The 23982-nt window shown below is 45.2% G+C and overlaps 1 protein-coding gene across 6 annotated transcripts in view; it reads right to left on the reverse strand.

Annotated features, from left to right (window-relative positions):
* Window positions 1-296: 296 nt before the first annotated feature.
* MTCL1 (microtubule crosslinking factor 1) overlaps window positions 297-23982 on the reverse strand; it is a 156661-nt gene continuing 132975 nt past the window's right edge. For 5 of the 6 annotated variants that reach the window (XM_049900154.1, XM_049900153.1, XM_049900156.1 and 2 more), the window contains 5 exons: window positions 23093-23344; window positions 17604-17900; window positions 14846-14877; window positions 9516-11085; window positions 297-747 (listed from right to left, as the gene is read on the reverse strand). In XM_049900154.1, the coding sequence (XP_049756111.1) occupies window positions 553-747; window positions 9516-11085; window positions 14846-14877; window positions 17604-17900; window positions 23093-23344 (2346 nt within the window). In that variant the 3' untranslated portion in view covers window positions 297-552. The remainder of the gene's footprint in view (window positions 748-9515; window positions 11086-14845; window positions 14878-17603; window positions 17901-23092; window positions 23345-23982) is intronic. The other variant, XM_049900155.1, reaches the window with a different exon arrangement.

The raw sequence follows: 23982 nt of genomic DNA on the forward strand, positions 1-23982 counted from the left end.
TCATAAACACTGGTCTTCTCTACTGTTTTCATGGCCTTTCACTACAAAGTTCTTTGATTCAGACAGTTGGAAGCATTTCAAAAATTCTTTAAAAATAACAACACTGGCAAAATAAAATTAACTTAAAATACTCTAATTCAATGTGGAAATGAATCAAACCAAAATGGAACAGTGCAAATTTAACAAAAAAGCAGTCATTATTGAGAGCGAGGGCATTCAGAATCTCTTAAAATGTATTTTTAAAACCTTTATTTTTTAAATTTATATCTTATTTACCTTTTTTGTTTAATATATTGTGTGTAAAAAAGATGGAGACAAAAATAGTCTTCTGAGCTACGAAAAAAATTAAGTTATTACAGGCACATTTACTGTTTCATTCTAGAAACATCTCAGTTTCACAGGTTGAACATTCAGCAGCTGTGTGTTTTTTAAAAACATTCTTTGACCTTGTGAAAACGAGCTCTCTCCTTTCGGGCAGAGGTTGGTTCAGGATGATAGGGTGGTTATGCAAATTACAGTGAATTATTCTGCAATAATTCATGCACACTTGCATCACGGGTGCAGCTTCTCCACGGGTGGCTCCATGTCGCCTTGGTCCTCCATGGGCAGCAGGTCTCCAGGGGCCTGAGGCTGTGAGGCAGTGGGGAAGTGTGGGGCCCAGCGGGACGGAAGGCGACGGTTTGCTGGTCTCTCGGGCCTGGAGAAGCAGGGCTCTAGGGAAGGGGCGAGTGCCGAACAAGGGAGTTCCTTCAGAGCAGGGAAAGGAGAGACCGTTACTCAGACCATCAGCTTCTCAGAGCTTTATTCCCCCAAACACACTTCTTAACAGATGAAAGTCAAATGCGACTTTGAATATTCGCTACTTTCTGCTCATGGAGAATAACTTGAAATGACAAGCCAACACAAAATGATCAGTGACTACATCGATGGGATGATATCAAATTATGATCAAAATATGGCGAGACTATGACCTGGGTCTGTTTCCATGCAGAGCTCCTTCAGAGTGGGGCGCAACACAGATAAGCCGGGGGAAGAGTGACTGCGACTGTGATTGCCACAGACTGCTCCACCGTATCCCAACCCAGCTGCTCCAACTATTTTGGCTTTATGGAATGATCTATTAGGTGACTGCCACACAGTCCTAAAAGGCCAGGCTTCCTCTGCCAGGGTCTGTCTGGGCCCGTGAGGACTTGTGATTCCACCCAGCTGTCTTAGCAACGAGACTCAGCCTAAACGAACTCTGCTACTGTTTACCCCACACTGACTGGCAGTAGGTTAAACAAACTCCCACAACATGGAAAAAATGCTGCAGGCAGGAATTTTAATTTGGGTCTAGCATTCTTTAATGACTATTCCTTGGAGGAGCATTTTTACAGTAGAGTCAGAGCACACTTGTGATTCTGTGTTACAAGTCTCCTACATGTTCGGAGACCTGGTCTATGCAGCACACGGGAAGCCAGGTGCAATTCACCTATGATGCTTATCTTCTAGGGCTCACAGTACTGTGATTTTCAAGAATGTTGAGCTACTTGTCTGCATGTTAGGAAACAAGGACACCCAAATGGGGAACTTGCTGGCACACAGAAATGTAAAGAGCCGTGGCATGAGGAAAACAATGAGTTATACATGGTGGACCCATCTTCCTAGATGATGCCCAAACAACCAGAAGCCAAGATGGAATACCACTGCAATGGAAGGCAGAAGAGTGAGGATAGAACAAGGACCCACCCTCCCCAAAGAAGGTGAATTCTGCACTGGAGAATCTGAAGAGACATGATATGCGTGGAAAAGACCAGAATGAGGAAAGATCAGCCGGTGCAGCCGTGAAACATGAGGGGTGGTAAGAGACAGAACAGCTGAGTCACACAGCAATGGTACAACATGGGAGGAGGCACAGAGGAGACCAGCAGTGATGGGATGGCCTGAGGGCAGTGTGGGACCCACAGGCTTCTGGAAGAGAGATGGAATGAGTTGATTCCCCTTCCTCCCTGTGTGGTCAACAGAAAAGGCACCACATTAACACTGTAGGCTACTTCTGAGGATTTCCGGCCTCTTTTGTGGTTGGCATTTTATGCAGCAAGGTGACAAGCTTCAGCAAAGCACTTATGCTTATGGACACCATGACAAAAAATACCTCTCCAGGTAAAACCACGTCAAAGTCAGTGCTGAGCTGCAAACTCTGGTGCTGACTGCATTCTTCCCTCACCTCAAAAGGGGACACAGGACTTGGGAAATCTGCTACTGTTTTGAGACCCTCTGACAGAAGATGATAGGTGCTATGATACCTGCAAGAGGTGACAGGAAGAGAGAAAGCTCTGCCGTTGTGCTTTTGTGTCTTTTTGTGTTTCTGTTCCCATTATCTTAAGAGGGGTGTGTGTGTGTGTGTGTGTGTGTGTGTGTGTGTGCGCCTGGTAAGGCTGTTGCTGTAGGTGTATTCAACCGACAGTGCTGCAGCCGCTGCTCCCACCTCGCTGACTGATGCTGAACCAGAACGGGCTTTTCACCAGCATCTCCTTGTGGATTCCTACAGGAAAGAGCAATGCTGTAGGACCATAACTCCAGGCAGTGGCTTCTTTAGCAGCACACAGCACACACAGATAAGCAGTGCTGTCCCTCCGCCAGAAGCACTGCGGTGGGCTCTGCATGCCCCAGTTCTGGGGTGTGCGCTCATAGCTTCTCTCTCCCATATGGCCTTCTGTGTAATTTTTTCCATGGGGGTCTATCTTTTGTCTTGGAAAGCAGACTATGACTGTACTTTTGTATTTAACACTTGGCGTTAAGGTGAATGAACGAGGCAGGTAGGTAACAATATCCTTGATCAAAAACAAAGTATGTAGATTGGACTAGACAATGGGTTGGAGAGGGACGCTGGTGAGGAGTGAGCTTCTTGGACCAGGTGGACACTTGAGACTATGTTGGCATCTCCTGCCTGGAGGGGAGATGAGAGGGTGGAGGGGGTTAGAAGCTGGTGAAATGGACAAGAAAAGAGAGCAATCGGGAGTAAGTAGCAAGGTGTATATGTTTTTGTGTCAGAGACTGACAGTTTGTAACCTTTCACTTAAAGCACAATAAAAATTAAAAAACAAAACGAAACAAAATAAAGTATGCATTTTTTCACGTGCCTTGAAAGCAATTCTAAGAAAAGCTCTCCAAATATTTGGGGCAAGAGACGTTTTTTTTGTTTATTTAACAAAAATTTATTGAGCACTGACTATGTCACCTGGGATGACCACTTGGAAGGATAAGGTGCGTGTGGGTTACTGCTTCTGGTATGACTGGTGGGAACAACAGCTTCCTTACATAGGTCACACCTCACTGTAGCATATGGCAGCACACGTGCGTGGCAGAAAGACTGGGAGAGAGGGGGCCAGCCAGGAGACTGGGGTTCTCAGAGGCTACAGCAAGGCCTCGTGTGCCAGAGCCACGTCTCACCCCTGCGCAGCCAGTTATCTCCTCACTCCTCTGAAAGCATGAGAGGGGAAAATCTCAGCAGACTCAGTAGCTAAAACTTTCAGTAACCTAAACATTTTTCTTCCCACTGAGCAGTCAACACTTGAGTGGAGCCAAGCGGGAATTTTTAGGCTTGCTAATCTGTCCCCGTTAATGCGCTAACCCACGCAGAACCCTTGGTGAGTGTGGGAGTTGGCCTCTGTGGGAGCAGAGATCTACCTCAGATGACTCTGCCTCGTTCATGAACATCAGACACCAACCACAGTGACACAAAATGGCCTCTCCAGACAGTATGGAAACAAGGAAGAAAGCACTTACAGCATGAGGCAGGCAGGCTAGAGTCCCCAGGGGGCAGTTAGTAAGACAGTTTGGTTCTGGACAGAACAGAGAGAGAGAGAGAGAGAGAGAAAAGCAAGGAGGTTGGAAGGTATTTTTTAGATAAGGAGAACAAAATAAACATTTTATAGTCAGCAGCCCCAGTGTTGGAGGAGGGCTCCTCTCGAGAAACTTGAGGCCCCATGGAATTGGGCATATTCACCCCAAGGCAGCATGGGGAGTCCAGTGCTGCTCTGGAGCAGCCAAAGGCTTCTCATCTGCCATCAACTCAGAGCTAAGTAGTAATCACCAAAGACACAGCATGCATCCCTGTAGCAGACGCTTCTTACTGCCTTCTATTCCCCAACTGCCCTTCCGTTGCTCTTTAGAATTTATTTCAGACCCCATTTGGCCAATGAAGAAAGGGAAGTGACTGTTGTATTTGAAACAGAGGCCATGACATGGCCTGGTTTGTTCGGTCACAACGATCAAGCTACCATACTAAAAACCTCCCCCAACAGGGAAGGCAAGATTAGTGTTGCATTTTCAGATTACACCTTCTCTTTACCCCCATAAACTCCTTCCTGCTGCTTCTTTCAGCACTGCAGAATCGTTGCTCTAGCTTCAAGAGGAAAGGAGGAATTGCGTAGATTTAGGGGTGAGAATGAGGTGAGAAAGGGGGGGTTTTGTCTTGTCTACTGTCCATATTCCTAGCACAGGGACGCCCACAGCACTCCTGTGTCTACATACCCAACATAACCTTTAGGGAAGGATTCCATAACAGAATGCTCAGAGGGGGTGGGGAATTAGAATGAGCTCACTGGTAGTTCTGGTTATTCTGGAATGAAAACCCAGAACTATTTCATAATTTATGAAGTGGCGGGAAGGAGTCTTCAATGGTCTAGTACTTGACATTAATTCAACTCAGGGTTAATTCCATTGGAACACCTAGAACAAGTGAAATCCCAACAGAGAGGAAAATGCCCCATGACAGCTGACCACTGCCAGTGAGTGCTCCCTGTGGGTCTGAGTCCCTGAGACAGGTCAGTGCTCCTGCCAATCACCAAGTGAGAAGAAAAGCTGAACACACGCTTTACAGAGGACCAAAGTGGGGCTGAAGCTTTGCATCAATAGAACCATCTCATTCCTAGTGCTGCGATTCAGTAATTCAACCATCTCTTTATACTGTCACGGACTATAGGGAGCATCCATTGTAGTAACGCAAAGAAATTCATTTGTTGTTCCTAAAAATTAATTCTATTTAGTTTCTAATACAAATGGACATTACAGACACAACCAAGTTAATGCTTTTGAACAAAGCCCCAATCTCAGCAGACTCCTGTAGAGCTCTAGCAGGGCAGGGCATTCCCATACACACAGGCCTTCCATCGTAGCGAGGTACCTATCTGTGGGCCACGGGATGGGATGACAGAGCCCACAGAGGACACATTTGTCACCTGAGAACACGCATCCAGCAATATTTCTTTTTCTCGTAGTGATGCTGTCATAGAGCACCACAGCTTAGGAACACGAAGGCCACACGCACACTATCAGTAGTTTTCTGGCTATGCCTACGAATCCACAGGTGTGATGGCAGGGTGTGTTTTAGAAGACCTGGACAATGAAGAGAAGGAACTGTGGAGGTGTGCCCATGAAAGGTGGGAGACACGCTCTGACTTGGGGGCAAGGGAGGGGCTAAATAACGATGGGAAAGAGGGGAGTTTGGCTTTCTCGAGATACCCAAAAGTAGATCAGGGGTACTCTCTTTGTTTCCTGGAGTTTTGCAAGACACAACTCTGCTCAGAAGAATCCTAGATTGTTCTAAAGGCTTTTGTTAATCAGGAGGATGAGTAAGATCCACACTGAAGTACGTGAGCCATTTGCGGGCGCTGCATACACGTCCTCTGGAATTTCAGAGACATTTACAAGAACAGAACTGTGATAAATGCATATTATGATTTTTAAAAAGTGCAGGGAATCAGCTATAAATTTCTAAATGTATAACAATAAAATAGGATATGCTGACCTGCATTTCACATGCCTTTTGGGTTTATTTCCACATATTCACACTTTTTAAATGTAGTAATGTAACGGCATAAATGTTTAAAAACTCTTATAACTAGCACATACCCATTATGGTAAAAACATCTTTGCCTATAAAAAAGAAATATTCACAACTATGATATAATTGGAAGTTCTTGGTCATAACTACAAAATGTAACTTTGAATTTCTTGACTATATTGCAAACTATTTAAACATTTACGTGCTTCAGATTTTTAAGGAACAGGCATCTAACACGCTACAAAATGGAGAATCTAGAGGTTAGCTGTTTATTATTTGTCCATTATAAATCATTATTCACTCTAAACAACTGGATAAGTAACTACTGGAATAATTTTTAATGAGTATTTTTTTTTTTTTTTTGGTATGCGATAGATAATTATAACAAAATCTCATCTGTTATCTTTCAGCTACTTACATTACCTTTATCCTAAACTTCTTCACACAAACTTAGAATTCTGGTATAGTACTTTGTAGGATAACCTCACTGTTCTTTATTTGAATGCTCTATTTACCTGAGAAATGAAAAGTGATTGATTTAATAACTCTGCACATCACATTTTGCTTTTTATGGAACATTCTCTGGATCTGCACCATAACCATGTTATTTTTGAGAGTACCTTAAAAATATTTTGAAGTGCAATAAATAAGTATATATAAATATAAATAAATGCAAGTGCTATGAGAGGTAAGAGGAGCAGAAGTATGTCCAATTGGGGAAGATCCTTGAGGAAGAGTTTACAGGTTAATCAGGAATCACAGTTCTGATCAGGAGAGAGATACGGTCTAATGATGCTTTGGGAAGATTCTTTTTTCTGTGTACTGCTCTGCCTGGAGGGCTGGAGAAGCTAGAGAATATTCCGAGGGTTGTTACAGGTGTCTAGAATCAGGAGAATTAAGCCCTGGAGTAGAAAGACAGCTGTGGTGATATTACACTTGAAAAGCACGGATAGGGTACGGTTAGCTTTGTTTGGTGAGGAGTGGAGCCAAGGATTCCAAACTTGCAAGTCTTACTTAAAGTACCCGTTTGGAGAAGGCAGCAATTAAAAGGATGATGAACTGTGTGTACCAAGACCCTAGAAATGCTGAGTTCCCTACAGGGGCTCAGGGTGGGATTTTAAATAATCCCGTGTGGACCCACAAATACACACAGTCATTCAAATGCTGGGCTGCAAGGTGGCCTTACAGAGGATGGCTCAGAGATACGCAAAAAGATGTTAACTATGTTGAGTGGAAGTTGTGAAGAAAATTTTTTAAAATCCAAACTTCTTTTCAAGAAAAGAGTATGCTATAGATCTTAGGTATTTTAACTTTAGTAAGAAAGGTACTTTAGCAAATTTAACTGTATAAGCTTGATTATGACTTAAAAATGAATTGGGGCTTTAGAAACAAAGGGTGACATTTTCTAAAGGGCTGTTTAGTAGCCAGGAGATTCTTATTTAATAGATTCACCATGGTCACTTTTAGTTTTGACCTTGTTTAGAGTCAATGGATGATGAGAATTTCTGGAGAAAGGCAAGGGAGCAGCTCTTGTTGACTGTGGGTGACGTCAGTGAAAAGAGGTATTGCCGAGACATCAGAGTGCTGGGGAAAGATTGCAAATAGCCAGGTATGTCACGTGGGATTAAGAATTCTGAGGATCAATTAAAAATGCAGTTGGGCACTACAGGGTTCTTTTTAATAACGTGGGAACGAGAAAGCCAATTACATAGAGAAATATGAATTGAGCCAGTATATGAAATATGAACTGAGCCAATATTATCTGCAAAGAAGCAATACAAAAAGCTGAAAGGCAAGTAAGGGCAAGGCAAGCCCCAAATGGCCAAATCACCCAATTCTTCTTTGAACTGCAGGCAAGAAGGGACGTGTCCCACAGCTCTCACTCTGAGCACCTTTGCAGACTGCCTTAGAACACTCTACTGAGCTATGCGGCCACTGATCCAGGGAAGGCCCCGAAAAGGAAGTGCTTCAAGATCAACCAAGTAGTTTCGTATAGATTCACTTTAGTGAATGTCCCTAAGAATTACACGCATTTTGCAGGGAAATCTGATAAATCCTACATGAATCATACAAGCAGAGCTTGATGGAAAGACAGTGGTGGGAGTGTTAAAGTGGGGAAGGAGGAAGAAGGCTTGATCTGTAATCAGCATCTGAGCCTGACCGATGCAGATTGCAACATGTAAAGCGGTAATCTGAAAAGCGGAACTGCGCACGCAGAGGCAGGGTTAGGAAAGGACACATTCTCTTTCAGGACAGCCTTGAACTCATGAAGCAGGAAGCTGGAGCGAGGTAAGACAAGGGAGGTACATTGGGGTCACATCACTGAAACCCTGAATAACATGCTATGAAATCTGGGGAGCCACTGAAAGTAAGTGTTCAACAAAAATAATCAGAGCAAGATTTTAATGAGATGACTTGGGCAATTGTGTGTCCTAGACTGGAATGGGATGAAAAAGACAGAAGAAAGGGCAATCAGGAGATTATTGAAAAACTCCAAGCAAGGGGCAAAGAAGACATGAGTCAGCAGAGCAACAGCGAAGATGGCAAGAAAGATGGACAGACAGGGTATCTCTATGGACCGATGTGGGGGCAGGGAATGCAAACACCCAGAGAGGCTTGGAAGGTTTGACCCTGGGAAGACAGCAGGCCCAGCAGGTATGGGAGGACAGGGAATGGGTAGTCCACGGCTAGGAAGGAGCAGTGGCAGCACAGGGGCACATTCCTCCTCCTGACCTTGCCCTTGCCATCTGCTGCAGCTGCCTGGCACAGAAGAGAGCTTTTCCAGAGCTCACTCTTTTCCTGGTGCAGAGTCTATTCATCCAGGCTACTGGTGAGTCGAGGCTCCCAGTCAAGCCCACACTTGGGATAAGTCACTACACAGACCAACAGGACATGCGTCCTTCCAGCAGTGCGTGAATGTGAGGCTGACATCCTCCTGGCTTTTGCCATCAGCATTCCAGTGGGAACTTTTAAAGTGGTCTGGGATAAATATACATGTGGATATGCGTCAGGACAGAAATTGAGGTTGACTGATTTGTGAATAATGCTAAGAGGAATAATAATTGCATTGTATTAAGGGAGAATTTTGGATTTCGTCCGTTTGTTTCACCTGCATTTATTGCTAGGGGGATTTGCAGACACAAAGTGATCTGTGACATGTCAGGCTGCCATTCTGTCCTGAAGCCAGTGCTGGCATCCACCTGTTCTTCCTGTGGTTTCTGGTGAGATGTGCTGGTTTCCAGGCTGCCCAAACCTTCTCCAGCTCATCTCACATTCTGTCACCTATCAAGGCTTGCGGCATCCGGGACACCTGGTGCAATTCTGACATACTTTTCACCACACACACACACATTTCTAGGACATGAATTCATACAGAATGAGGGCAAGTTATGATCAAAAATGAAACGCCCAGATAAAACATTACCCCCTTCCCTTAGACCAGAGGACAGGCCTGAATCAAACCATATGGTCTGTGATTTTCTGAGGACAATAAAATGACATTTTCTTTGAAAAGTAGCTCAGGGGTGTTCTTCTGCTTGTTCCATTCTCCCATAAACCCAACCCCTCACGGCTCACAACCTGCCATGGACTATGATTCCTGAAATCAAATGAGCTCCTATAACCCCAGGTTCAAACATTTAAGTGAAAAGTCAGCAGGGGGAGGGTGGAAACCCTCGGCACTCATTACCTCGATGGACCCTGGTCCGGCTTTGCCCATCTCCCCTGCGTGGCTGTCACTGCTCAGACTTGGGGGGCTGTGGGCGGCCTGCCTCCTCTCCTCTTTTAAGGCATGTTCCCACAGCTTCTTGTTGAGGATGCGGGTGGCGTTCTCTGTGAGTGTGTGGCCAGGGGGAGCGGATAGGTCCTGCCTCACTGGCGTGCCCTCTTCCCCTTCCTCCCTGAATGTCTCTGCTCCAACCCCGAGGGGGCTGGGTGACCTTCCCCGGGAGCTGGTACCGGTTTCCTGGGCCAGGCCCAGCTCTGGTCGGGGTTCAGCCGAGCGGGACTGGTTTCCAGCCCGCAACCCCTTCTGGAAGGGGTCCTGCCCCAGGGGGCTGTGGTCGATGATATTGAAGAGGCTGGAGAGGCCGTCATTGATGGTCGTGTGCACAGGACTCTCCCTCGTGGTGGTGGAGCGTGCCCAGGCAGACTCACTGCAGCCCTTCTGGGGTGTCCCTGCCGAGGTCCTGTTATTTGGCTGGTCAGCTTTGGGGAGAGGTTTCCTCTGCAGCTTGGGGGAGCCATACTTGGGGGAGCAGCATGTGCGTTCAAACTTGGCCTGCACCTTCTCGATGGCGGGGGCCACCTGCCGGCTCCTCACACTGCGGGAAGGTGAGGACACAGGTGTGGAGCCACCCCCGGCCTTGGGCGTGAGACACTTGTGGGGACTGCTGGTGACACCCCCACGCAAGGCTTCGGTTTGCAGGCCAACGCTGAGGGTCTGGACAGTCTGTGTCCCCGTTGTCCGGGACCCGTTGGTCTGGCAGGCCGTGTCCTTGACCTGAGGCTCCACAGGGCAGACGGCACTCCTGGCGGAGAAGGCCACCTCCTTCATGTCATCGCTCATGTTCTTGGACATCTCCAGGCTGTGCAGTGGGGAGGCAAACCCCAGGGAGGTGCAGAGGGTGCCCTCGAGTGAGTGCAGCCCACCATCCCCATAGTCCCGGGGATGTCTGGGGAGGTCACAAGGCCACCTCCCAAACACATGCTCTGCCGGGGTCCCCTTGGCTTCCCCTACACCCCCTCTGGCTCTGCCTGTGGAGAACGGCAACTCAGGCTCCCCTGGGCTCTGCTCCTCGCTGCCCATGGCCGAAAGCACACCATCGAACCTGCGCACAGCAGGCGGGCTGTGGAGCACGCGCACACCAGACCTGTCCGCAGCCACATGGCTGCGCAGCGGCTGCTTCTGGCAGTGCTCGGGGTGGGTCATAGTGTCCGTGGTCATGGTGATACTCGTAGTGAGATACCATGAGGAGTCTGGGAATGGGTCCGCTGCAGCATCAGCCCCAGCCAGCCCCACCTCGGTCCTGTCTGTCCAGGAGTCTGGGGGCCTCCCCGGCCCCACCCCACCACAGTCCCTGGGTGGGCTGTAGTCCCAGGCCTTGTTGTTGAACTCCTCAATGTATTTGAGGTCGTCGGGAGAGAGGGGAGGGGTGGTGTCCTCCTTGCTACCTGCGGAAGGCAGGCCCTGGTCAGGCAGGAAGGGAGAGAGGTCCATCAGGCGCTGGAACTCAGACATGGAGGTCACCGACACTGCCCTGTGGAAAGGGGAGAGGCAGTGTGGGCAGTCTGTAGCTTCCTGCCACTCCCACCTCCCACCCGTCCCCACAGGAAGACCACACAGCTGTCGTCCTCAACACATGCAGTGCACCCTCGCAGAGCAGTGTGCTGGAGAGTTAGTCTACCCGCACCATTCACTGGCATCTGAGAACAGTCTCCAACTGCCTGATGCTCTCCGCTCATGAGCTGACATACAGATGTTGCACAGAATTTTTGTGGCCCTGAAATTATTCCTGGAGCCATGTGTTGGTCAGAATTTAATATAATCAACTCTTAGATATCGAGGAAGCACGTGGATGGGTAGAGCTGAATGGCTGAACACAGTCATACACCAACCCCACATCCACCCTGGGGAAGCTTCATGCTTAGCCTACTGGTGTCCCCAAGAAGAGGGAAACTCTGGTATTTGGCTGTGGCCTCGGGTCCCCATCAACTGAGGAGAGGGCCATTGCCACAGTGACCATCAACCTAGTAGTTCCAGGCATTGAGTCAGGTGCTCACAATCCTGACAGACACCCAAAACTGTAACTACAGTCTAAAGCCTTTTCATCCTCTGGCCTCATCCTCTGTTGCCTAAGCACTAACAGTCTCCAAAGACCAAATGGAAGATGGGTAAGAAAGGAGGGCAGTGGAGATGCAATCAGATTGACAAGTAATTTCCAGACTTATCTGAAAAAAATTTCCATCTGGCCCTATCCCAATTGACCAAAGGGGCTCAGCTCTCTCCTTTCTCTGCTACCTTCTCTATAGCCAAGGCTTCTTTTTGTTCTTTCTTTTCCTTTATTCCTAGCTATGAGAAAAACTCTCTCAGACACAGGAACACCGTGGAAGGGTGAAGGTAGCTGAGCTGACAGGACAGCCAATTTTGGTAAGCCACCTGTTGTCTTTGGATGTAGACTCCTCACCATGTGAGCACTTTAATTCTAGGTGTTTCAACTGGACACGAATTTCCTGAAAGTCCTGACTGCCTCCTCTGCAACCAGCAGGCACAGTGAGGTGCTGGGCACTCGGAGAAGCTGAGAGAAGGAGACTGCTGGAGTGCTCGGGCCACATGTCAATCCACCTAGGGTAAAACAGCGTGACCCAGAAGGAAGTTGGGGAGCTGGCTGTGCCTGTGGCTCCTGAGCCAGGCACTAGAGCCTCTCTGGTCTGAATCACTCCTGCTGGGTGCGTGGGAGTGAGGGGTCTATAGACTCATTGTCACTAGACTAGTTCCTCATAGGATAGATTCATATTCCCTTGATCCTAACAGAGGTTTACATACCCAGGGTCCCATACCTGTTAAGAGGTCCCAGGCTGAGTACACCGGCCTCGTGAACAATGTGAGGCTAGAAATGAGATCTTGCTGGGAGCACATTCGTGTACCCTGTGGACTGGCCCACAGAACCAGCCAGCTCTGGGCAGCTTTGCTGACAACTGCCTTCACCTTGGGTGAGGTGCAGGGGGCAAGGCACATGGCCTGTGGTCACCACCCTGGGGTAAAACATTAGGCTAAAAATGACAGTTTTAGGCATTCCAGTTTCTTGTTTCTCACTAGATTCAAAATCAGTGGAATTTTTGTTTGTTAGATATGATCTGCAAGCTGTACAAGGACCTTTTGGATAACAGAAAGGTGGCCATGGAAAGAAACAGAGGGATCGATTTGTCACTAGGTCTTGAGCTTTCAGGTTAGCATGTTTTTCCTCTTCTTGCCTCTGGTCAAGAGACAAGGAATTGCCCAAATAATAATAATGAGTTTCCAGAACACTGGAGGCTCTACCCAAATAAACCCACTGCTACTAAGTCGATTATGACAAATGGTGACCCTGTAGAACAGAGCAGAACTGCCCCATAGTGTTTCCAAGGCTATAAACTTTTGCAGAAGCAGATTGCCTCGTCTTTCTCCCCTGGAGCAGTGGGTGGGTTCAAACCGCTGACCTTTCGGCTAGGAGTTGAGCACTTTAACCACTGTACCACGAGGGCTCCCTGTAAGTGCTCCACAGACCCTGAAACTCTGGGCCTTTCCACATTTCTTTGGACCTAGCTCATCAAACTCCACTCTTACCCAGAGAGGGTCTGCTCTCTGAGGGACGACAGTGGCACCTCTGTGACACTGAGCCCCAGGTGGACACAGTGGAGCAGAAAGGACGTGGGCAGAGAAAGGAGAGGCATCCACCTTGGCAGTGGCCAAAGCAAAGCAAGACGATAACTGCAGAGACACAGGATACATGTGACAAACAGGCAGGCGCTTGCAGACGCAGAGAGGAAAGTATGGAGGACACACCACGCTGTCAGGAGCAAGTGGGACAGGGGACTGCGGAGGACACATTCACTTTTCTGCTTTGGGCATTTCAATCCTGTTTGAATTCTGGAAGTATGGGTTACTTCTGCAATTAACAGAAGCACTTAAGATTTAAAAAAGTTAAAGAGGAGCTACAGCGAAGAGGGAACACAGAAAGGGGAATGTCTTGGGTGGTAAAAGGGGGTTGCTATAAACCCCTGGAGTTTCTGGGTGGTGGCAAATGGTTAATGCACTAGGCTGCTAACGAAAGGTTGGAAGTTTGGGTCCACCCAAAGGCATCTTGGAAGAAAGGCTTGGTGATTTACTTCTGAAAAAGCAGCCACTGAAAACCCTATGGAGCACTGTTCTACTTTGACACACAGGGTCACCATGAGTCGGAACTGACTTGACAGCAACTGTTTGCGCGTGTATATGTATTTTTAATAAAATATATCCTCACTCGAGACATTGATGTGGATACTGCTATGAAAAGAAGAAGAAGTGGGGGTGGGGCGGGCTGTACTAGCAGCTAAACTTCATTTAATGTTTATTCTGTATTAGGTACTGCTTTAATTGTTTTATATGTCTTAACACATTTTAAGTTACCAAAAAATCTAAGTACCTCCTGTTTACAGATGTGGCAACTGAGACATGAAGCAGTTCAGTAACTTATCCAAGGTCACAGGGCTAGCACGAGGAGAACGGGTTTGACCCAGGAGGTTCGGCTCTAGAGCCTGGGCGCATAAGGACTGCCCTGTACTGCCTGACAACGACCAGAGAAAACAAAAGCTTGAAGGGTGTAAGTGTGGCCTGGCAATGCAGGTGTTGGAGGCATTTGGTGAAGTGCAAAATGGGAACAAGACAGTAGTTCACGGGGATGGCACATTCATAAGAAAACCATGGATGAGGAGACCTGAAAACGGCAAACTGCCCAGAGAAGAAATTTCATGTAGTGGACATGGCACATACACATCGTAAAACGAAACTAGAGAAAATTAGACTGGGAGGGGGAGAAATGGGTATATAACTAACATTAACATCAACTACTTTATATTTTCCTCAACGATTACTGCCTGGAAATATTTTAATAAATCTTCTTGTAGAGCTTTTAAATACACTGTTTATAAAGTGTCTCACAGCATATCAGGAGGGAGTTTTTCCAACTTTACACTGGAAGAGAGAGGTTTCTGTGGACTGTTAAAAAACATGTAACACAAATCACTCCTTTGTATATACACACAACTAACCCTGTAAGGTCCTCATCACACAACTAAGACACCTCACAAACATGGCACATCTCGCCTTTGGTAACTAATGATATTTGTAAAATTAATAAAAATAAACCAACTACTCATTCGCAAGTCTGATTTTAAGTCATTTTGAAGAGAGTGTTACAATAGACTGTATCAACAAGTCGGAATTTCAAAACCAAGAGATTTTGACTTCAGTAGTCTATTGTTTTCATCAGTCTTACTTACCTTTGAAGGTTTCCCTTGTGATTTTCTTCTTCCTATAAAGGAGAAAAAAGCAAGTTCGTCTGAATCAGTTGATTTTGGTTTCCCTGGAGCCTTGAATGTATTAAGATGACTCGTTTTGCTCTGTTCTACGGAAATACCATCTAAAATGTACATTGAGGCAAAGTTTTGGTCAGGAGTCCTACTGTCCTAAGCTCTTTGAAGTACAATAATAAAACCACAAACCCACATCCTGATGAGGGGTTGTAGCTTTTGAAGCTTCAGCAGTCAAGGGAGGATCTCGAATGAGAAGGACTGGCTATAAACTTTGTCATGGAGGAAGTTTGCTCTTCTGTGCTTCTTCAAAGGATCTAGCTACTATATGAATTCCAAAGCCAGCTTTTCTAACTACTTGTGTGAGTACAAGTGTGGGTGTGTCTGTCAGGAAGGGGTGGAAAGAGGGAAGATGGAAGGTGGGTGTGCCTTGGCTCAAACCTTGCTATAGAAATTGATGTGATACCCTTAGACTTGAGAAACATTTCCATATAGGCACAAAGGTGAAGTTTCAATGACTATCCCTTAAGAAGAAGAGTGATAGCTGGTTCACGTGCAACAGAATGAAGCAGGATCTATACCTCATATCACATATAAAAACCAATTCCAAATAGATCAAGGAGCTAAATGTGAGAACTAAAACCATAAACCGCTTAGAAGAAACAGAACAGTATTGCTATAAGGCCTAGTTTCTAACAATCAGATATGACAACAAAAGCACAAGCAAGCAGCAAAAGACAAAATAAATAAAGGAGACCTCAACAAGATGAAAAACTCTTGTTCCTCAAAAGGCTTTATCAACAAAGTGAAGAGACAACCTACAGATTGGGAGAAAACTTTTGGGAACCACCGATCTGATAACAGTTTAATATCCAGAATATATGAAGAACTGCTATAACTTTAACAACAAAAAGACAAAATCTAATGGAAAAATTGGCAAAAGCCTTGAATAGACGTTTCACCGAAGACAATATACGAATGGCCAATATGCACATGAAAAGATGTTCCTTGTTATTATCCACTAGGGAGAGGCAAATCAAAACCACAATGAAATGCCCTCTCACCCCTTCTAGAATGGCTATGGTTAAAAAACAACAAAAAGTGAAAAATAACAGATGTTGGCGAGCATATGGGTGAATTGGAACCTTCATCTATTGCTGATGGGAATGCAATATGGTCTAGCCACTGTGGAAAACAGTTTAGCAGCTCCTCAAAGAACTGAACATAGAATTACTGTATGAGGCAGTAATTCTAATCCTGAGTATCTACCCAAAAGAAGTGAAAGCAGGAATGCAAAAAGAAACCTGTACAATGTTCACTGCAGCACTATTCACAATAGCCAAAAGGTGGAAACAATCTAAATGTCAATCAACAGGTAAATGGATAAATTAAATGTGGTACGCACATATAAAGGATTATTACACAACCATAAATAGAAATGAAGTCCTGATACATGCTACAACATGGATGAACCCTGAAAACATTATAGTGAGTGAATAAGTCAGTCACGAAAGGACAAATACTGCGTGATCTCACTATGGAAACGCAAATGCACAGGGACCAACGCTTATTAATGGCTGCCAGGGCGGGACGGATGGGGGACAGGAGAGTCAGCTCTTCGGCGGTGCAGGGTTTCTGTTAATGGTGGTAAAATAACTGGGAAAGGGACAGCAGTGATGGTTGTACAACATGATAAATGTAATCAACGTCACTGAGTTATACATGTAAAGATTACCAAATTGATAAATGTTTTTATATTTTTTCTACAAAAAGAAAAAAAAAAGGGTGACAGCTGAACTGGCAGAGAGCAATTTCAACACAGGCTGTCTACTGAGAAACTACTCTTGTGCTGACATGTTCTTGAAGAAGCAACAAGGGCCCTGGAAAGCCTTTGAGGGTAACTGAAATTTATTCCTGGGCACAGTAAGCAGTAAGGGGCACACCAATTATCAGGTTAGTGTGATGTCCAGGCCCTACCCGACCTACTTTCCCATAGCTATTAAAATGAACCATATGAAATTGCCAATAGATAATAAATGGTGGGATACTGGTGACTGCATGTGGGTCAGCCTAACACATACTGCTGAGGATAACGCACCTGACTTCTAGACACGTGCTGTCCTGTCATTTCCACATATTTCACAAACAATTTGGTGTGAACTCTTCTAATTCTGTTCAGTGTTTGGGAGACCAAATTATAGCAACTTAGCTCACATTTGATAATCTGACTTACAAAGGCTTCTAAGTGTTGGGTTTATTTCCCTGTGCACAGAGTAAGATATTTATAATGTGTCATAGTTTAGTGATATTTGCTGCTTCCAGACGTTGGGATATTTCCTTAAAACAGAATTTTTTTTTTTTTTTTGGTTATTAATCTGAAGGCTGTATTATGATTTTAAGAAAAATTGAAAGGACACATTTCCCAGAATTATTCCTGTTATATATTTTGCTGGGCATAATCATTTGTGGGGCCTTTCCTTCTATCCAGGACACCACCCCAGAATTTCGAAACCAGACTGGGGACAAGGTGACAAACAAACTTATCATGGAGCACCAAGTTGTTTAGGGTGAGGAACTAAACAAAATCCTACCACTGTGAAGATTTTGCTTTTACTAAATTGAGAGGCTGGGACAGGTAAAAGCCAGGAGGGGACCTGACCAGTCGTGTGGGTTAAATACATGCCTCTATGTTGCAGTAAGGAGCTGAAATGGAGGAAGCTGCGCTGACCTCGGGGAGGCAGTTCCTGAAGTTCCGATCCAGCCGTCGGGGTGGAGGCTCCTCAGGCTCCTCATCCAGCGACAGGGCATCCAGGTAGAGGTTCTCGCTGGCCGTGCACCTGTCTGACTCCTTCAGCTTGGACAGTGGCCGGTCTTCAAAGGGGATGGACTCTGCGTCAGAGCAGGACCACATTGCCATGGCGTGAGGCACACGGAGGCCTCCCTGGTGGAGGAAGGGGCGAGAGCTGCCGTCTTTTTGGTCACAGAAGACACTGCCACCTCTCCGGGGACCGTTTTCCTTCTGCAACTTGAAAGTGGTAAAAGTGAAAATAATTAGCCTTACGTTTTTCTCTGTTACTCTCCCTCAGGCCATATTTTCTCCACAATTTGGGATTATACGTGAGTCAACTTGAAAGACTTTGAGAGAAGCAAATGTTCTTAAAGTACTGACCTTAATTCAAGATACAACACAAGATTGTACCATATCATGTCCCATATACCCGCTGCTATCGGGTCAATTCTGAATAATGGTGGCCTCACACGTTACAGAGAACTCTTCTGCAGGGTTTTCTTGGCTGTAATCTTTACAGAAGCAGATTGCCAGAACTTTCTTCTGCAGTGCTGCTGGGTGAGTTTGAACTGCCAACCTTGAGGTTAGTAGCTATTACAAATGCTTAAAAAGCCCCACAATCTTATCTGGCTAGAAAATTTATCTGGAAATGGAAAATCTTCATTAAATCACACAGGTGTGGTCAACTTGTTTCGACTAGAATATATGTTATCATATACAGCTTTGTGTGCCGTGCTCATAGGGAACTACGGATTTACTTATTTTTTAAAATCTTTTTTTTTTTTGGTTTAATATTGTTAAACAACATGTTTAGAACTCTCTTTTGGAATTACCTTCCCAACTTAAGGCATAATGAATGGAATGTCACCTGTGATAGAATATGTCTGAGGGTGGATTTGACTTTCCTAACTACCCCCAAGTCACTGGGAACAAGTCCCATACATAACCTGAGGCATCAGACCCAGTCATCAAACTGGGCTGTGAGTGTTTGGTGTCAAAAACAACTTACATTTTGCTTGAGAAGCTTAAAACTTAGCTGAAAAGGCAATTAAAGATCCAACAGGATTGTAAAAAAAAAAAAAAAAGCCACATAGTTTATAGTCACAGTTTTTTTTTGCCTGATTAACATGTTCAAGAAGCAGCTGTGGGGAAACACCAGGCCCATGGTATCAGGAGCACCTGAGTTGGAATCATGCTTGTGAGACTTGCTAGCTGGCTGTCCGGGCGAACAACCTGAGGTTTCTCACCTTCTCACCTGTAGAACAGGGACAACCATGCCCCCAGCACTGGCATACCCATCATTGTGTCAGTGAGACCACCACCTACTTCCCTTTGGTCCACCCTGTTCCCTTGGGCCTTGGCCCATATATCAGGCCTTTCTGGCCTATTTTACAGCCTGGAGCTAGATCCTGTGGGCATCTCAGGAGAGGAGCTGCTGAGATGGGTGGGGACAGACACAGCAGGCAGGGCAGGCACCCTCGCTCTGCTGAGCTTCACTCTGGGTCTTTCCTTGCTGCCCCCTTCCCAAACATACAGAGGAAGCACAGTCAAGACCTGAGGATGTTTCACCTGAGCACCATGAGTGAGGGCTTCATTATAGGACAACACGCTCACACATTCTCCTGGGTCGACCACTCTTTTTAGTAAGTAAATTATCTCAACGACTACAGTGACATTTGGATTTAACTTGAAGGAGTGGCAGAATAAAAATCTTCAGTCATCAAGCATTGAGATGGTGCCAGGAAATGCTACAACTCCCTTGGGAGCATATCAATTTATTTTGTAAAAGAGCATCTTTACAAATGGTACCTTGGTATTCTAATTTAAACCTTCACCCTTAAGCTGGATGTAAGTATGGCCTATGTACAGCCCCCAGAAACCCTGGTGGCGTAGTGGTTAAGAGCTACAGCTGCTAACCAAAAGGTCGGCAGTCCGAATCCACCAAGCTTTTCTTGGAAATTCTATGGGGTAGTTCTAATCTGTCCTTTAGGGTCACTATGAGTCGGAACTGACTCAACGACAATGGGTTTGGTTTTTGGTTTACGTACAGCCCAGAACAAAGCCCTGTGAGGTAATGGGGACTCAAGGATGTTTACTCATCTTTAGTAATTTCTGAGGTGGTGATCTCTCTGTTATGAAGAGACAGAGGTCCAAGCAGCTGGAGTTTAAATGTTAGCATCTCAGGTAGAATCACAGTCAATGTGGGGGGCAAACAATCTATTTTTTAGCTCAGCCCTCTCCACTCTCCACCTGCTCCTCAACTCCGCAGTTCTTAGCAGTTCTCTTTTAAAGACTCTAAATGGTTTCTTTAAAAAAATGAAAAGGAAAGGTTTTTATTATCTTCATCTAATGAATGTCAGCACAATTTAGGCTCAACACATGATCATCTCCAAGCTATTTTAGGCAAGGAATTAAAATGCAGGAATCACATCTGAAGCTGTCAATGTGCTGAGAATGTGAGTGAGGAGGGGGCAGGAGGGACTGGAGGGGAGAGCTGGGAGCAGACCTTCTCAGGGGAGGGGGAGCTCAAAAATACACCCGGGGCCAGGAGCAGCTTGCACTAAAGCTGGCAAGTGTTAGGTTTCCTCAGAATGAATCAGAATGGCTTTGGCTGGAGGACTCTGCATTGCAGATGCCTCTGGGGTGCTGCCATTGAAGAATGAGTCCTTAAAGGATAGGGTTTCCTAGGGGAGTCACCTCAAACCAGGACTCAGCACTCTTCTTAGAAACTTGCGGTAGAACAATGTTTAAGGCAAATAGAAAATTTGAAAGATTTGCATTGCAAATAATACAGGAAACAATAAACCCTCAAGAGTATCACCTTACCTGGGATGGTCCAAAGAGAAAAGGTCACTTTGTAAAACAGGTTGTGAAAGAAGGGCCTTTCAGGCTGCAAAGGCAGCTGCTTTAAGAAAGTTACTGGAAAGAGCCTGGGCTGACATATTACGAGCTTTTTTCCCTTAGTGCTGTAAGTACAGCGAGCAGAGCCCAATCCTGTCTTATCAGCATGTCAACTGGGAACATAACAGTTCTGAGTGGAAATGTAGTGTGAGCCACCACCCACTCAAATCTGGATTGAGACAAGAGATGCTGATAAGATAGATGGTATGCGTTACATGATCGTCACCACGTTTGCACAGTCATTCATCATATAAGATGCCTTCTGTGGCACAGAAATTATGTAGGAATTTAATGACACCAGACAAGCATGAAGCATGTGTTCTGAAAGTGGAAAATGGATTTAATGTCACTTCTTTCACCATCTGCATTAGGTTGTCATAGTCAAGGTTCTAGGCTTACCAAGTAGTCAAACATTGAAACCATGCATTGTAAAATAGTTTATGAAGGATGTTCGGTTACATTTCTTGTTTATCCATGGACCGCGTAGCTAAAAGTTAAACGTTGATTACTTTGGGAGAATGCCCAGATTTATTTTTGAAAGCCATGATTGCATGTCTGAAGCATCAGTTCATCGGTAACAAATCCTCCTCTAAAAACAGCAGTGGAATCACTGCACAAAGACTGTGGGATCACCACAACAGATGAACGCTTCAAACTCATGTGTTGTGAATACATAAGGCTCAGAGCCATCAAGAGGACTGAAGTCCTGTGGAGGACAGTTTGGTAGAAGTGCTGAACACTGACAATTTAGAAACAGAGTTCTGCTCCTAATCACTCTTATCTTCCCAAACTACAGCATTAAGGGGAGACAACTGCTCGTCCTTAGGGCGTGAGCTGTATAAAGCTGAGGATCACTGGATGTGTCTTACCCAGCTCTCCTTTATTAGAAATTCCTCACTCCCAAGAGTAAAATAAAAACTTAAAGACTTGCTTAACTTATACCAAAGTGTGGCTTTCAAAATGAAACCTGTGCCAAGACCAACAAGTCACTACAACAAACCGGTAAAGGGGATCCTAAAAGGGCAATGGCAGGGACAATGAGGGCCCCCCTGGGGTGTGGGAAGGACACACAAAGTGAAGGATTGTAGAGGGAAGGCCAAGAAGGAAACTCCCCGGTGATAAGTTCCTGAAGTTACTTGTGATACTAGTTAACTAAAGTTGGGTATGATAAACTTGTGCCCATGTTCATAAGAACATCTGCTACTTTTACCCTTACAACTTCCACATAACCACCGGCCTGTTCAATGGAGCACAGACATAGCAGGGAGTTTAGGACAAAAGGCTCTTGCCAAGTGCTCCATTTCCAAGCCAAACAGGAAGTGGCCAACATTCCTCTTGACAGGATTTAGGGAATTTTGAAATGGAGCCATTATCAAAATCAGTAAGGAGACTCAGTTGTGAATAATCGAGCCCAGGAAGAGCAAAAGTGAGTCAGCTCCTTTCAGTACTTTCTTCTTCTCAATGGTTTTTAAGCTAAAGCACTTGGTTTGTTTTTTGGTTTTATTTTTGTTTTTACCACTTAGTTCATTTTCCTTCCCTCACTCTCCAACATTATACTTACACTAACCTTTGTACCTGTATAACAGGTACCAGGGCTGTGGACAATACATTTTTCAAAAGCCTCCCACAAAAATGCACAGAGTATGAGTATTTATAATAGAGTAATGAGGTTATTTTTCCTGAATTCAGTTTCTCATTGATTAATAATTTCCTTGAGGTTTCATGCATTTTTAAGTGTGACAGGCTGAAATAAATAAAATGTATGTATGTTATGTAAAGATCTGGTCAGGGAGGAATTCCAAACCTTCACCAATTTAATGTGAAAATTTGATGGTGAACACTCAGGAACTACCACAACTAAGCCAACTGTCCTACGTTTGATGTAACACAAAGAATGATTATCTGGGCAACCCATCCTTTCCCCTCCCCCAAATTCATCTGGCTTTCAGAATCCTTTGTTTAGCTGAAGAGGATCAGCTACCTCCCTTGACGATGGTCCTTGCTAATCGCAGCTCAGCAATATCCACAGCAGGTACAATCAGCAGCAAACAGCCTGACTTCCAACTCATTTCAGCAATTTCTTTACTAATGGACAACAATCCCATTCAAGCTGGAGCAGCCACTGTGACCACATCTTCTGTGGCAAACTGAAAAGTTAGTTTGCTTTTCGGCAGATATGACTTTATAAGACCTGAAATAACCTCAGCTTTCAAGTTAAATCTTCAAATTCCTTTAAAAAATTACCTCCCCCACCATTCTCCATTCCTCCCCTGACAAGAGAGTTGCCCACAAACTTCACAATGAGAAGATCTGTGTAATGGAATGGCATGAGCTAGGCCTCCCTCCAGCGCTAGAAATTCTAGTGTTTCCTTCTCTTCCTATGGAAGCCCAGGAAACATATCGATGCAGCAAGGGCCTCAAGCAGCCTGGTTTCTAATGTTTTGTTTCATAAGTGCTCTTGATTTCCTGGTCAGTTTAGCTGTCTACACTCTCTTCCCTGTTCTCTGGTGCCTGGGGTGCTTCCGTACCTGTTCTATCCTCCACAGCAGTTCCCTCTTCTGCAGTTCCCACTCCTGCCGATCTCTGTCCAGGCGGTCGAGAAGCTCCACCTTCTCACGGCTCCAGTTCTTCTCGCTGTGACGGATCTGCCAGCGCAGGTCCATGACCAGGCTGTGACTGTCAGCGAGGAGCTTCCTGTGTGCCTCCCTCTCCTTCCGAAATGCCCCTTTGCTGTCAGCGGAAGGACCTGGTTCCCCCAAGTTCTCGGTCTTCTCTTCCAGCTGTCAAGGAGAAAAGACTTAGGAACTCACCCCTGGCAAGTCTTCCATTAGTACATGAAGAAAATCTTAGCACATTTACATATTATCCCTGGAAACATGTTTAAATCAAGATTTGACCAATCCCACAGAAGAAGCAAATTTCACTGTAAAGTCCTAATTAAGAACAGTTGATAGAGTTATACAGGATGTTAAGTAGTAAGTCTACTAAGAGTTGTTGTACTTCCTATGGCCAAGCTTTTCTATTCTAAGTTACCACCATCTCTTGCTTGCACTTCTGTATAGCACCATGAGGGCAGGTACCATGTCTGTTCCTATACCCTTACAGTGATGGGACCTATTAGTCATCAATAAATATTCAGCAAATAAGTGAATAAAGTTACTTTCCCCAGTAAACTGGTATAGTCACATGGTACATAGAAAAATCACTAGATCTGGATAGAGACTACAGTAGAGCAGAGTGGCATAGATAATAAACTATGAAGGCAAATATACTGAGTTCGAATCTTGGGTCTGTGATCTCTGGTAATCAGAACTGTGAAGATTAATAGTGATAATCATTAAAAGTTCATCACAGAGTACCTAGTACAATAATTTTGACAATTAAGAAATGTCAGCTATTATTGTATTGAGAAGGACAA

The sequence above is a fragment of the Elephas maximus genome, chromosome 11, assembly GCF_024166365.1.
Source record: "Elephas maximus indicus isolate mEleMax1 chromosome 11, mEleMax1 primary haplotype, whole genome shotgun sequence".
Taxonomy (NCBI): domain Eukaryota; kingdom Metazoa; phylum Chordata; class Mammalia; order Proboscidea; family Elephantidae; genus Elephas; species Elephas maximus.